Source organism: Natator depressus, chromosome 3 (genome assembly GCF_965152275.1).
Source record: "Natator depressus isolate rNatDep1 chromosome 3, rNatDep2.hap1, whole genome shotgun sequence".
Lineage (NCBI taxonomy): Eukaryota > Metazoa > Chordata > Testudines > Cheloniidae > Natator > Natator depressus.
The window spans coordinates 143,757,839-143,772,003 of record NC_134236.1 but is presented as its reverse complement, the minus strand read 5'-3'; the positions used below and the strand labels follow the sequence as shown (position 1 = coordinate 143,772,003).

Here is a 14,165-nt window from a genome sequence, read left to right as displayed (position 1 = left end):
GAGCTGCGTAGCCAGCACTAGGGGAGGGGGCAGCGCGCGGAGCTTACCTGATCGCCCTGGCTCCTAGGACATGCCAGCCATTTCTGGGAGCTGCACAGAGTCAACCGGACTTTTAAGAGCCTGGCAACCCTTGCTTCTCCCCACAGCATGGTGAGCTGTCACGGAGACTTGCTGTGGGCCAAAAATAATGAAGCAGCAGGCTGGATCTGGCCCGCAGGCCATAGGTTCCCCATCTCTGGGTTAGAAGCTGCAGCCCCTAGGGTGAGGTGTATATTAGTAATACCCAAGAATTTTCTTGCCACTTCATGAAGCCTGAAGTCTTGAACAGGGTGAGAGCTGTCTCTCAAAAATAAAGAGGGTGGGGGGGAATCCAGGGCTTAAGGAGCTCTAAAATAGCAAATCCAGGTGTCTCCATAAGAAATGCAAAGGAGAAACTGTAAAGGAACAGTTGTTTCCAAGGGTTGATTAGAAATAAGAAATGGAAAAATTTCTTGAATGCTTTCAATACAATAAAAAAGAACCAGTTTATCAATGTCATCATAATTAATATTTTTGGTAACTGAAGGAGTTGAATGGCAACATAATTTTATAAACTCTTTCCAGGTTTTACAGATTTGACAAATAAGCAGGTTGTAACCAGCCTCATTTCTCAATATTCCCATGTGGTCATTTGGTTCTGCCGATCCAGTCTCCTTCCAGAGGGTTTAGGTAAGTTTTGAACAATAACACACTTCAGATGTGACAGGCGCGTATCACTTTGTGCAATATTTGCTTCCTACAGAAAAATTCTTAAAACCATATTTTCGTAAATTACTTTTATCAACAAATCGTGTTGGTACAGCTGTAATGTATACTTAAGTTTAGTCAACATAGACTAACCTTTTATGTAACTGTGTTAATCCAGTTCCAACGCTGGCTTTACTTTTAAGTATTCCACACATTTTGGTAAATATTTACTTGTGGTGGTAAACTCCTCCTTCCATAAAAAGTCTCTTACTAGGTTTAGAACTTGGTGTATTCAGTTTCCTAGCTAAATGTCCTTATTTAGCCAGTATTTTGATAGCGTTTTTTTATGCCTTAAAAACGAATGTATTGGCTTACATAGATGTAGAAAACAATCTGCCTATAAATGCTCCCTTTACAAATTTAGAAAAGCAGTCCCCATCTGAGATCACCTAAAGATATATTTTATTCTGCTGGGGAAAGATAACACAGAAACTCTTTTACTTCATATGGTCTGAATTACCCAGTAATCTTTATTTATGGGATAATTTTCAAATATGGGTCACTTACTAAATTGAGGAATGAAGTGAACCTTGTGGCTTACTGCTGTCTTACTAAAAAAAAAAAAAATTTAAAAGAGCAGAATTAGAATCACTTTCTTCCAAAGTTGTCAAATTGCTTGTTCTTAATATTAAAAATGAAACTCAGCAATTTAGTCTGTTTCAATTCTTTTAAAATTACTTCAGATTTTATTAAGCTTCTTGAACTACGTACTTTTTCTCTGTTGCATGTAGATGATGATATGCAGTTGTCTAGGCCTTTCTACAATTACCCACTGATACAAAGCTACTGTACTGGTCATAGACAGAAACTAGAGCGCTTGTCAAGGTAAGGTTCGTTCATAAACACACCCACCACTGAATTCAGAGGGACTGCTTTCATATGTAAAGGTGGGGGAGGGGTGTTCTTGGGCCCAGGGCCACTGTTTGTCTGTTTGAAGTAAAGTGAAACAATCCTTGACCTGATTTTAGAAATATATTGGGTAATACTGTAAATAATTTAATCCAAAGGCTAAACTGTGTGACTTCTGCAGTTCAAAAAGGTGGTTTATTTGGTAACGTGGCATTTAATGGTCTCTGATTCAAAACAGATAGGCGGCAGCACCAAGTTTCCAAAATTTTTGTTTCGGCATGCAAAGATGAACTATTCAACAAGGGTTAGCTCTTTAAATGACTATTTGATAAGACATAATGTCTGTTTTAGGACTAAATCCCTTTTTTGGAGTTCACTTGTGTACATTTTTATACTGCAAGAAGGTGGCCCTCACCGTTGTGTTCAGTTGGAACATTTAAAGAACTAGCCCTCTTCTAACTTGGTACCCAGTTAGAAATTACATCTTTATCTGAACTTTTTACAGACTTGTTTATTTTTCATGTGAAATGTCTTGACTAGGATTAATACAGATCTAAAATCACACTGATACAAACCAAATAGAAATAATTATAAAATTTTTCCAGTAGGATTGGAGCTAAGAAAGATAGTAGAGAGAAGGTGGAAAAATACAGCAGACACTCAGGCCTTGTCTACACTACAAAATTAGGTCAACCGAAGTTGATGTACAGCCACCGCAGTAATTAAAGTGGTGGTTCACATGCACACTATGCTCCTTCTGTTGGTCATGTGTGTCCTCACCGGAAGCACTTCCACCGACTGAAGTGGGGCATTGAGGGTACTGGCAGTTCTTGGAGCTCTGTTGTCCCGGGGCTCACAGCCAAGAGACGATGTAAGTAACGCAGTGTCTACACAGACATTGCCTCGCTCTAACTACATCAATTTAAGTGCTACACCTCTTGTAGAGGTGGAGTTAAGTCAATGTAATGGGCGACTTACATTAGCGGGAGCAACGTTATAGTGTAGACACTTTAGAGTAAGGTCAATGTAAGCTGCCTTACGTCGACCTAACTGCAGTGTAGACCAGGCCTTATCCTACTAACTCTGTTTAACATAATTTATCAGAGAGGTAGCTGTGTTTAGTCTGTATCCACAAAAACAAGGAGTCCCGTGACACCTTAAAGACTACCATATTGATGCCCAAATCAGTCTTAGTCTTTAAGGTGCTACTGGACTCCTCGTTGTTTTTAACATCGTTGGGAATTTGCAGGTGGTACTTTTGCCACCAGGAGTCTCCAATGGTGTTTGATGAATGGAATTAAAATTACTATTAAAGGTTGTGTGTGTGTGTGTGTGTGTGTCACTAGACTTCAAACCAGTGTGTTTCCCTTGTTCATATCAACATCTATGTACAGCACAGCTGCATGAAATTGGAATTTTTTCAATGGCAAAAGTGAGATTAGAAAGCAAAACATGAATTTTCCTTAATTTTGGCTGAGTATTTCTGTGTTGGCACACTTAGAAAATACTTTGTGGTGATAGATCTATACAAAAAGAATAGTTGTTCTTCCAGTAGTGTCCCTATGGGTGCTCCACTGTAGGTATGTCTGCGTCCCCGCACTGCTGATTGAAGAACTTCGGTAGCAGCATCCATTGGGCCTGCACATGCGCTGTCTCTCCTTTTGCTGCGCCATGAGGCTAGCCAGTGTGCACGGGCTAACTGTCCTCAGTTCCTTCTCATCTGCCCCTGGTGTGAGAGAGAGAGCCATTAGCAGTCTGTTTAAGGCTATTGTTCTTCTGTTCGCAGTTAGTTTTCCCCAGTTCTGGTTGTAGTTCTGTTTGTTTTTCCTACTTTTCAAAAAAAAATCAACCCCTCTTTCTTCGCCCCCCCACCCGAAAACAAACAAACAAACAAGCCCCCAACTCCCCCCCCCCTTTCTTTTCTTCCCGCCTTTTTCCGCTGGGGAGACCCTTCCCCTTAGTGGGGTATGCCAGGCTTCAAGAAGTGCCACACTTGTAATGAGGTGATCTCGATTGTGGATAAGCACTTTGTCAAGGTTCCTTCCCCACTCTGAACTCTAGGGTACAGATGTGGGGACCTGCATGAAAACTCCCCTAAGCTTAATTTTACCAGCTTAGGTTAAAACTTCCCCAGGGTACAAACTATTTTAACTTTTGTCCCTGGACTTTATTGCTGCCACCACCAAGCGTCTAATAAATATAACAGGGAAAGAGACCACTTGGAAATGTCTTTCCCCCAAAAAATCCCCCCAAGCCCTACACCCCCCATTCCTGGGGAAGGCTTGATAAAAATCCTCACCAATTTGCATAGGTGAACACAGACCCAAACCCTTGGATCTTAAGAACAATGAGAAAGCAATCAGGTTCTTAAAAGAAGAATTTTAATGAAAGAAAAAGTAAAAGAATCACCTCTGTAAAATCAGGATGGTAAATACCTTACAGGGTAATCAGATTCAAAACATAGAGAATCCCTCTAGCTAAACCTTAAGTTACAAAAAGACACACAAACAGGAATATACATTCCATTCAGCACAACTTATTTTATCAGCCATTTAAAACAGAATCTAACGCATATCTAACTAGATTACTTACTGACATTTTACAGGAGTTCTGACCTGCATTCCTGCTCTGGTCCCGGCAAAAACAACACACAGACAGAGAGAACCTTTTGTTCCCTCCCCCAACCCCCCCGTCCCCTCTCCAGCTTTGAAAGTATCTTGTCTCCTCGTTGTTTCATTTTGGTCAGGTGCCAGCGAGATTGTCTTAGCTTCTTAACCCTTTACAGGTGAAAGGGTTTTTCCTCTGGCCAGGAGGAATTTAAAGGTGTTTACCCTTCCCTTTATATTTATGACACACCACCCAAATCACAGATAGGGTGAAATGCTGGCTGTGATTTCTTCCTGGAGCTCTAGGAGAAAACAGAGTTAATAAGACACATGCATCTCTAAATATACTACCGAGTATATAAAGACTAACAATATTTTCCACATCTCAAGGACGATTTTAACCAGTTGATTCTGGGAAACTTTCACGGGAGAGTGCATCAGCCACTTTGTTAGAAGCTCCTGAGATGTGTTGTTTGTTGAAATCAAAATCTTGGAGAGCTAAACTCCACCGAATAAGTTTTTTTTTGTTTTGTTTTTTCCTGTGGCGGTATGAAGCCACTGTAGCGCAGCATGGTCGGTTTGCAGGTGGAAACGCCATCCCCAAACATATGGGCGTAGCTTTTCCAGAGCGTAGACAATGGCGTAACATTCTTTTTCACTGACTGACCAGTTGCTTTCCCTCTCAGACAGCTTCTTGCTAAGAGACACTACAGGGTGGAATTCTTGATCTGGTCCTTCCTGCATTAAAACTGCTCCCACACCATGCTCGGACGCATCTGTGGTTACTGGGAACGGTTTGTCAAAGTCTGGGGCCCTTAGCACAGGGTCAGACATGAGTGTCGCTTTAAGCTGCTTAAAGGCCTTCTGACACTCTTCGGCCCACTGAACGGCATTTGGCTGTTTCTTTTTGGTTAGGTCTGTCAGTGTGGCGGCAATTTGGCTGTATTGCGGTACAAATCGCCTGTAATATCCGGCCAAGCCTAAGAAGGATTGGACCTGTTTCTTTGACTTTGGGACAGGCCACTTTTGGATAGCATCCACTTTGGCCTGTAGGGGGTCGATAGTTCCTTGACCCATCTGGTGTCCAAGGTAAGTCACTCTGTTTAGGCCTATTTGACACTTCTTAGCCTTAACAGTTAGTCCTGCCTCCCTTATGCGCTCGAAGACTTTTTGTAGATGTTTTAGGTGTTCTGCCCAGGAATCCGAAAATATGGCCACATTGTCAAGGTAGGCGACTGCATATTCTCCCAGTCCCGCTAGGAGACCATCTACAAGTCTTTGGAAGGTGGCGGGTGCATTCCGCAGCCCGAAAGGGAGTACATTAAATTCACACAGCCCGACATGTGGGGTGAAGACTGACCTTTCCTTGGCGGATTCATCTAGCGGTACCTGCCAGTACCCCTTGGTTAAGTCCAAGGTAGAGATGAACTGGGCCCGTCCCAGTTTCTCTAATAGTTCATCTGTGCGTGGCATTGGATAGTTGTCTGGGCAAGTTACAACGTTTTAGCTTACGGTAGTACATGCAGAAACGTATCTCCCCATCTGGTTTGGGAACTAGAACCACTGGAGATGCCCATGCACTGGCAGAGGGGCAGATTACCCCCATTTGTAGCATATCCTGGATCTCCCGTTCTATAGCAGTTTTAGCTTGAGGAGACACTCGGTAAGGTTGGACTTTAATTGGGCGAGCATTACCTGTGTCAATGGAGTGGTATGCCCGTTCAGTCAGTCTTGGGGTGACTGAGAACGTCGGCGCATAGCTAGTGCAGAGCTCCTTGATCTGCTGTCGCTGCATACGCCCAAGGGTCATGGAGAGATTCACCTCTTCCATGCCACCAGCACTTTTCCCTTCGTAGTAGACACCTTCAGGCCACTCAGTGTCATCTCCTCCCTGGGCTGTAAACTGACAAACCTTTAATTCTCTGGAATAAAAGGGCTTTAGAGAATTAATATGGTACACCTTAGGCTTTCGGTTGGAGATGGGGAATGCTATGAGATAATTAACAGCTCCCAGGCGCTCCTGGACCGTGAATGGCCTTTCCCACGACACTTCCATTTTATGGGCCTGGAGTGCCTTTAAGACCATGACCTGGTCCCCTACTTTGAAGGAACGCTCTCTGGCATGTTTATCATACCAGGCTTTTTGCTCTTTTTGAGCATCCTGTAGGTTTTCTTTAGCAAGGGCTAAAGAGGTTCGGAGGGTTTTGTAGGTTGGTTACAAAGTCCAGAATGTTAGTTCCTGGAGAAGGTGTAAACCCCTCCCATTGCTGCTTCACCAACTGTAATGGCCCCTTAACCTCGTGGCCATATACAAGTTCAAATGAGGTGATCCCGGTTGTGGATAAGCACTCTCAGCACAAACTGTTGCCTCAGTGAAGTCCAAGTGCACCCTCTGCCAGCAGCTCCGGCTAAGATCCCGCAAGGACAGAGAGCTCCACCAGAAGATTATCTTTGTGGAGGCAGCTCTCTAACCTCAATTTCCTGACCGATGTGAGTTGTCCCCACAACCTTCAACTTCCAAGCGAAGTGGGTCGAAGAAACAGGCTGGGGACTCCTCTTGTAAGTCCTCCAAGAAGAGGACAGGAAGTCCCCTAAGTGAGCCTGGGGATAGCTGCAAGTGATCTCCATCTCACTCGGTATCCTCAGCACCGCTGGCACCGAGACCACAGTCCGGCACCAATGTCAGCTACTGGTACCATTGACAGGCCCGTGGACCCTATGGGCACCGACTCTTTGGTACCGAGAGACAAGAAGGCGCTCCTGGTACCGAGTCTACCTTGGTATCACCAGCGGTGGCTCGCCCAGTACCTGAGAGACTGGTACACACCAGGTTGCCATCTCCCCCGCCATTGGGACATTTGGTACCAGTGGAATTCCATCAGACTAAAGACCTCAGCGTGCGGGATGCACCTGAATCCCCGCCTTGATACCGATATCGTGGCAGCAAGCCTTTACCAGGCACGGGGGATATCCCCTCAATCATGCCATGCCCTTCCACTATCTAGTGAGGATTCAGACAGTGTGCCAAAGGAGGTGGTCTCACAGTATTCCCAGAGTTCTCAACAAGTTTGTCAGGGCTCAGCGGTTCAAGATGGTCACCTTATCAATGATCATTCCGACATTGGAATAGGGAGACTGGTTTTCGGCCCTCAACATCCAGGATGCCTACTTTCACATCTAGATGCTACTGGCTCACAGACAATTTCTCAGGTTCATTCTGGGACAGGATCATTATCAATGCAGAGTCCTTCCCTTTGGGCTGTCATCGGCCCTGAGACTATTTACCAAAGTTCTCTGTGGTAGCCACTCACTTATGCTCAGAAGAGAGAACGAGTTACCCATACCTGGATGAGTGTCCTCAGAGCCTGATCTCTCCAGGAGGCCCACAAAGCTGTCAACACTACGATACGCTTGTTTACAGAACTGGGTTTACAGCTCAACACCCAGAAGTCAACTCTCACCCCCAGTGCAATGCCTGGAATTCATAGGGGCTGACCTACATGCCATACAGGGCAACACCCTCCTACCTCAACACAGGTTCCTATCCCTGGTTTCACTCATAGGCAGTGTTCATTACAGTCCACAGATGCCAGCCAGAGTCTGTCTCCAACTCTTGGGACACATGGCAGCAGGCACAGCAGTGATACCACACACCAGACTACACATGCAATCCCTCCAACTATGGGTCAGTTCAGCTTACAGACCAAAGAGGGACCGATTGGACAAACCCCTGTAACTACCCACCAGCTTCGAAAATTCCTTAAACTGTTGGAAAGACTCAACCAATGTGTGAAAGGGATCTCCTTCTCGTACACGTCACTGTCGTTGCTCCTTACCACCATCACTTATAGGGTAGGGCACACATTTAAACTGCCTCACAACGCAAGGCTAATAGTCACCTACAGAGATGTCTCTGTAGTCTCCTCAAATTGAGAGTGGTCAGGAATGCCTGTGCACATTTCCTCCCATTGATCACAGGATCACATACAAAGATCCGAAAACAACAGAGCCTGCATGTACTACATCAACCATTGTGGGGGCCAGGTCGCCCTCCCTGTGCACAGAGGCAATGAGACTATGTAACTGGTACATCTCTCACAACATCACTTTATCCATGGCTTACCTGCAGAACTCTATAGCGAACAACCTCAGTCACAGATTCCCACAAAATCATGAGTGGGAGATGCACATGTCAGTACTCCACAACCTGTTCACACGATGGGGAAAACTGTACACAAACTTGTATTCATGACTTACCAGAACAAGACGTGTCCCTGCTTCTGCTCCAGGGCAGGGATGGGACAGCTCTCTATGGATGATGCTCTTCTTCTGTCCTTGGACACTTAACTCACAATGGAAGACTCCTGTCTACTCTTAATGGAATTTCCTGCCACGACTAAGCAAAGTCATGCATGGACATGTGACTAGCTCATGTGACTCCAAACTCCATCTTTTACCTGTAATTTTCCACTAGTTGTGCTGAGGGCTTTGTTTGAAACAATGGATTTCCCGCCACATGGCAGAAGCTATAAAAGGCCTTGGATTGGAAACATCTCCATTTTTCATTTTTCCTGCTCAAGCCTCTGGACTATGGACTTATACTTACAGGAGTATTCTAACCAAGGGACTGAGGGCCTTCCAATGATTTGGAAGCAACCAGAGACTTGACTTAAGCCAGCAGTTTATTCCATCACTGCTACAAGCCTGAACCAAGAACTTTGCGATTATTATATGTATTTGATTCCTTTAACCAATTTTAACTTTCAACTTTTTTCTTTTTGTAAATAAACCTTTAGATTTTAGATACTAAAGCAGGGGTGGCCAATCTGAGCCTGAGAAGGAGTCAGAATTTACCAATGAGCATTGCCAAAGAGCCACAGTGATACATCAGCAGCCCCCCATCAGCTCCCACCCCCACTCCCAGCGCCTCCCACCTACTGAAAGCCCCACCAATCAGTGCCTCCCCTTCCCTCCTGATCAGCTGTTTTGTGGTGTGCAGGAGGCTCTGGGGGGGAAGGGAGGAGCAAGGGCATGGCAGGCTCAGGGAAGGGGGCGGGAAGGGGTGGAGTGGGGGCAGGGCTTGTGGTAGAGCCAGGGGTTGAGCAGTGAGCACCTCCTGCACATTGGAAAGTTGGCACCTGTAGCTCCAGCCCTGGAGTAGATGCCTATACAAGGAGCCACATATTAACTTCTGAAGAGCCACAGGTTGGCCACCCCTGTACTAAAGGATTGGCAACCATGTGATTATTGGGTAAGATCTGGGTTATATATTGATCTGGGTGTGTGGCTGATCCTTTGGGATCAGAAGAACCTTTCATGTAATGAAATTGGTTGTAAAGAACCACTCATCTTAAAGTCTATAGTGTTTTTGGTGGTCATAAAAGGACTGGAATGCCTAAGGAAACTGCCATTCTGACTTCTTGTTAGCCAGTGTTGTAAAACAGAAGTTTACTTTTGTTGCTAGTTTGGTATATCTTAAGGGAGAATAACCACCACTTTTGGAGTGTATCTGCCCTATTTCTTAGCAGTTTGTCCTGAATTTGGTATTCAGTTTTGACCCATGGATGCATGGTGACGGCCACCTGTTCATTAACATACCTATCATGAAAATGGCCTTCTTGATAGTGATTAACGCGGCCAGAAGAACGAGAGAGAGCAGCTCTGATATCACATCCCCCTCACAATATTCTTTTCAGACAAGGCCACATCCATAATTCATCCCCAAGGTAACCTCTCTGTTTCACATGAATCAATGGATTCATCTTTCAATCTTCTACCCCAAGCCTCACCAAGACAATAGGGAGGCTCTGCTACATACCTTAGATGTTAGAAGAGCACTGGTCTTCTATCTTGATAGGACAAAGGCCATCAGGAAGTCCCCTAGACTTTTCCTCTCTATGGTGGAAAGATCCAAGAGCTGAGCAATATCAGCCCACAGACTCCTTAAGTGGGTCTTGAATTGCATCGGACAGTGCTACCAAATTCATAACTTGATCCCATCAGACTCTAACAGTCCACAGTCCACAAAGTCGATCTCATCCGTTGCCTTCTTCAAGGATGTCCCTATCTCAGAGATCTGCAGAGCAGCGACATGGGTATCAGTCCACACTTTCGCAGAACACTCTACGATCATTGGCACTGGGATTCCACCTCCAGTGCCAACCTGACACCAAAGTCCCAGCCCTCCAAGAGAGGTATTGCTTGGACGTCGCGTACAGTGGAGCACCCATATGGCCACTACTGGAAGAAGTCACTCACCCTGTACAGTAACGAAGGTTCTTTGAGATATGTGTTCCTATGGGTGCTCCACAACCTGCCTTCCTCCTCCTCTACTTCAGAGTTCCCATTTATGACTCTAGGATAGAGGAGGAATTGAGGACGGTTAGCCCATGTGCGCTGGTTAGCCGTGCGCTGTCACAACTTGTGCTGCGCCACATGTGCGGGCCCAATAAACGCGGCTACTGAAGTTCTGCTATCAGCAGCACAGGGATGCATCTACAGTGGAGCGCCCATAGGGGGACACGTCACTAAAAACCATCGTTACTGTACAAGGTGAATAATTTCTTCCAGTGATTGTATTGCCAAACTCTCTTACAGATAGTAGATTACAGCAACTAACTTAATTTGATGCTTCAATTTACAGGAACGTTCCAACTTTACATTTCCTGATGTATGAAATCACCATTAGCCCTTCTATAGCAAAAATATCTGAAAACCAGGTCATCCTTAATCTTGCCTTAATAAATTGTGAATTTAGAATATCTATTAAAATATAACTTTTTGGATTATTTTTAAACATGACCAACTGAGATGCTATGTTCCCTTTTTAGTTCACTTGTGTAAATGTTCTAAATTCAGTTTTCATATTTTTTGTTGTATAGTGGTTTTTCCTGCGTCTTACCAAACAAAATTTGGTTGGATTTTCTTTAATTGGTAAATGGATTTTCATGACAGGTTGGAATTATCGCACTGTTTTTACGCTATCAAATCCATGTTCTCTTCGATTGCAGAGGGAAATGGAATGCCGATTGCTTGATGATTGATGGACTGCTTTCCCAGTTAGGAGATCAAGTTGAGAAATTGTGGCGAAGAGATGAAGGAGGAACTGGGAAATATCCCCCTGCTAGTTTGCATGTAAGTAAGACTTCTTAAAAAAGCAAAAAAATAAAGATTTTACAAAATATTTGGTTAATTTTTCTTTTTTCATCATAGGCGCTGCTTGATCTCTATTTGTTACAAAATATTGAAGAAACTTACAAACATGCAATTGTATCCTTTTGACAGTGTTGAGAGAGATTGAAGATATAACCATGCAATATATTTGCATTTAAAAGAATGTTTCTTGAATGTGTGTGAGACAAAAGTTTAAGAAATTAATGATAAACACAGTAGCATAAACCGGAGAATTATCGTATTTTGGACAGAATGAGCATAAATTTAGGATTAATGTATTGGAATAATTGTTTTCTTTCTTATACTTTAGATTTTTCATTTTAATGGCTTCATTAAAACGACATGATTCTGTAGCAAGTAAAGGAAGTTATTCTTAGGATGTGATGCCTGCACCAAAATTATGAGACTTCTCTGTTCTCTGAAGCAGCAACAGTTACCCAATACTATTTACGGCAGTACACATTCTTGCTGAAATCAGCAATTCTCCAGCACAGGAAACAATGTTTGTCTCTGTTCTACTGAAAACGCAGGCACATGGACTATTACCCAGAGAAAGGAGAATGTGATGGAGAAAATGCTTAATTTTCAAGCTGCTAAAATATATAAAACATTTGCCTCTGCAAACTTTGTGTTACACTTAACCTAGGTAGGAGGGGACAGTTCGGATTTTAGACACAGCAACTTCACACCACAGTTGTTTTAACCTGTTAACTAAATAATTATGCACTGATCAGAGGGAGCAGGTAGAAACTAGGAAAACACAGGATGCACAGGTTCTTTACAAACCCAGTGAATTTTTTTTTATTTATGGCATGATGGGAAGGCTTTCTCATTCATATTTAATTTTTATTCTCTACACAGCTGAATTTACTGTTACAGTAGAACCTCAGAAATGGAGGTTGTTCGTAACTCTGAACAAAATGTTATGGTGGTTCTTTTAAAAGTTTACAACTGAACAAGGACTTAATATAGCTTTGAAACTTTACTATGCAGAAGAAAAATGCTGTTTTCCCTTTATTTTTTTAGTAGTTTACATTTAACACAGTACTGTACTGTATTTGCTTTTTTATTTTTTGATTTTTGCTACTGATTGTGTACTTCCTGTTCCAAATGAGGTGTGTGGGGTTGACTGGTCAGTTTATAACTGTGTTTGTAACTCTGAGGTTCTACTGTATTTTCAAGTCTAAGAACTTGGTCACAGTATGATTAAAACTTGTAACTGTGTCCCTGTTCTAAAGCATTGGTATCTGAGGCATTAGCTCAATCATCAAGATATGGTTAAGTCCTATATAGAACATATTTGTGTGACTGGCTCCTTTACCTTGACTATTTTTCAAGTAATGGTGAAGCTATCCAGAATTCCATAGCAGTTTCTCTTGATAGAAGTACAGGATTCTTTCCTTATGTGAAGTTAAGTAAGAGCAGCTCTGTTCATTAGTTTTATCACAAAACAGGAGTCCTACATTTAGTACAACTAGGAGTGCAAATCCCTGCTCCATCACAATAACACTACCATTCCAGACTTGTGCAGTAGTGTTCTTTTACTAAAATGGGAAAATATTCCAGCTTCTTTCAACACTTATAAATCAAAAGTAGGTTTTTATGTTAATTCAAAATGCAGCTTTGGGATTAAAACCTGGGTTGGTGGGTTACAGTGGGCTGAAAATTGCAAGACAACTATTTTCTGCTTGTAATACTTATTTTTTTTGTTGTTACCTTCCCTAAATTTATGTAAGAAACTTCCCTTCTTGCAAAGTTATTAGCCTTAATCAAGTACTTACTGTCAGACAATTTATTTGCTGTTAGATATCATGCATTCCTTTCCAAACAAAACGGAGACTTCATTTGACTCCTTCCCAACTGCCTTTGCTATCCCTTGGGGTCTGGTTAGACTTGTTCAAGGTTTTTGGCTTTTGGATCACAATGACTATGAGGTAAATAGTTTACTTTAAGACCTATATAAAGATGCAACGTTATGGTCTCAAGATGAACTTAGGGCATCTAATCACTAGTCAAGGGAGATAAAGGGCTAGAACCTTTACTGTTTAAATATTGTTAATGCATAAATTTAATGGAAACAGAAAGCAACAATAAATTATACTCTGAAGTCTGATTATAATTTTGTTTTAAATGGAATAGTTGTAGTCAATCTTATTTACACATATTTGAATTTTCCTAGCTACCTGATTCATCAAAGCACTTGAGCAAATTTCCAAATATGGTTTTATGCAGATTTAAATGTTTAAAATAGAGCCGAGGACTCTGCACCAAGAAATGAGGCAAAACGCTGTAAAAGTGACTTTTAAACCCAACACAGATTTAAATTGTGTATGTTTTTAATACTTTGGTTAATTCCTTACCTGTGATATTATAGCTAATATAGTATGCTTTTCAAGTTTGGTAGAATAATTTACACAGCAACTGCTAAGAAGTTAAAAGAGCAAATTTCCAAATCTATCCTCAATGAGTAGTATTAAAAGGACATTCTCACAGCTGCCTCCAGAGACTGAGAGACCAAATTGTCAAGAATTAAACGAAGTGCAACCCAAGAAACAATCAACTGAAAGCCAAACAGAAGTACTGAAATGACTAGTGAATAAAGTGCTTAGTACTATCAGTGAAATTTTGATAATTTCATTTGGTTGCAATCATATGTGCATAAAATTATGGGTGGTGTCACTAGCAGTTTAGATGACAAACAGGGTTTTTCTTAACCCGGAAACTTAAGAATTGCTTATTTGAAACTGAAAT

General features: G+C 42.5%; 1 protein-coding gene across 2 annotated transcripts in view; it reads left to right on the top strand.

Moving 5' to 3' along the window:
- Window positions 1-14,165, top strand: part of AHCTF1 (AT-hook containing transcription factor 1) — an 82,349-nt gene that overhangs the window by 40,324 nt on the left and 27,860 nt on the right. For both annotated transcript variants that reach the window (XM_074948952.1, XM_074948953.1), the window contains exons 16-20: window positions 604-708; window positions 1,518-1,611; window positions 11,252-11,375; window positions 11,454-11,510; window positions 13,202-13,348. In XM_074948952.1, coding sequence (XP_074805053.1) covers window positions 604-708; window positions 1,518-1,611; window positions 11,252-11,375; window positions 11,454-11,510; window positions 13,202-13,348 — 527 coding nt within the window. The remainder of the gene's footprint in view (window positions 1-603; window positions 709-1,517; window positions 1,612-11,251; window positions 11,376-11,453; window positions 11,511-13,201; window positions 13,349-14,165) is intronic.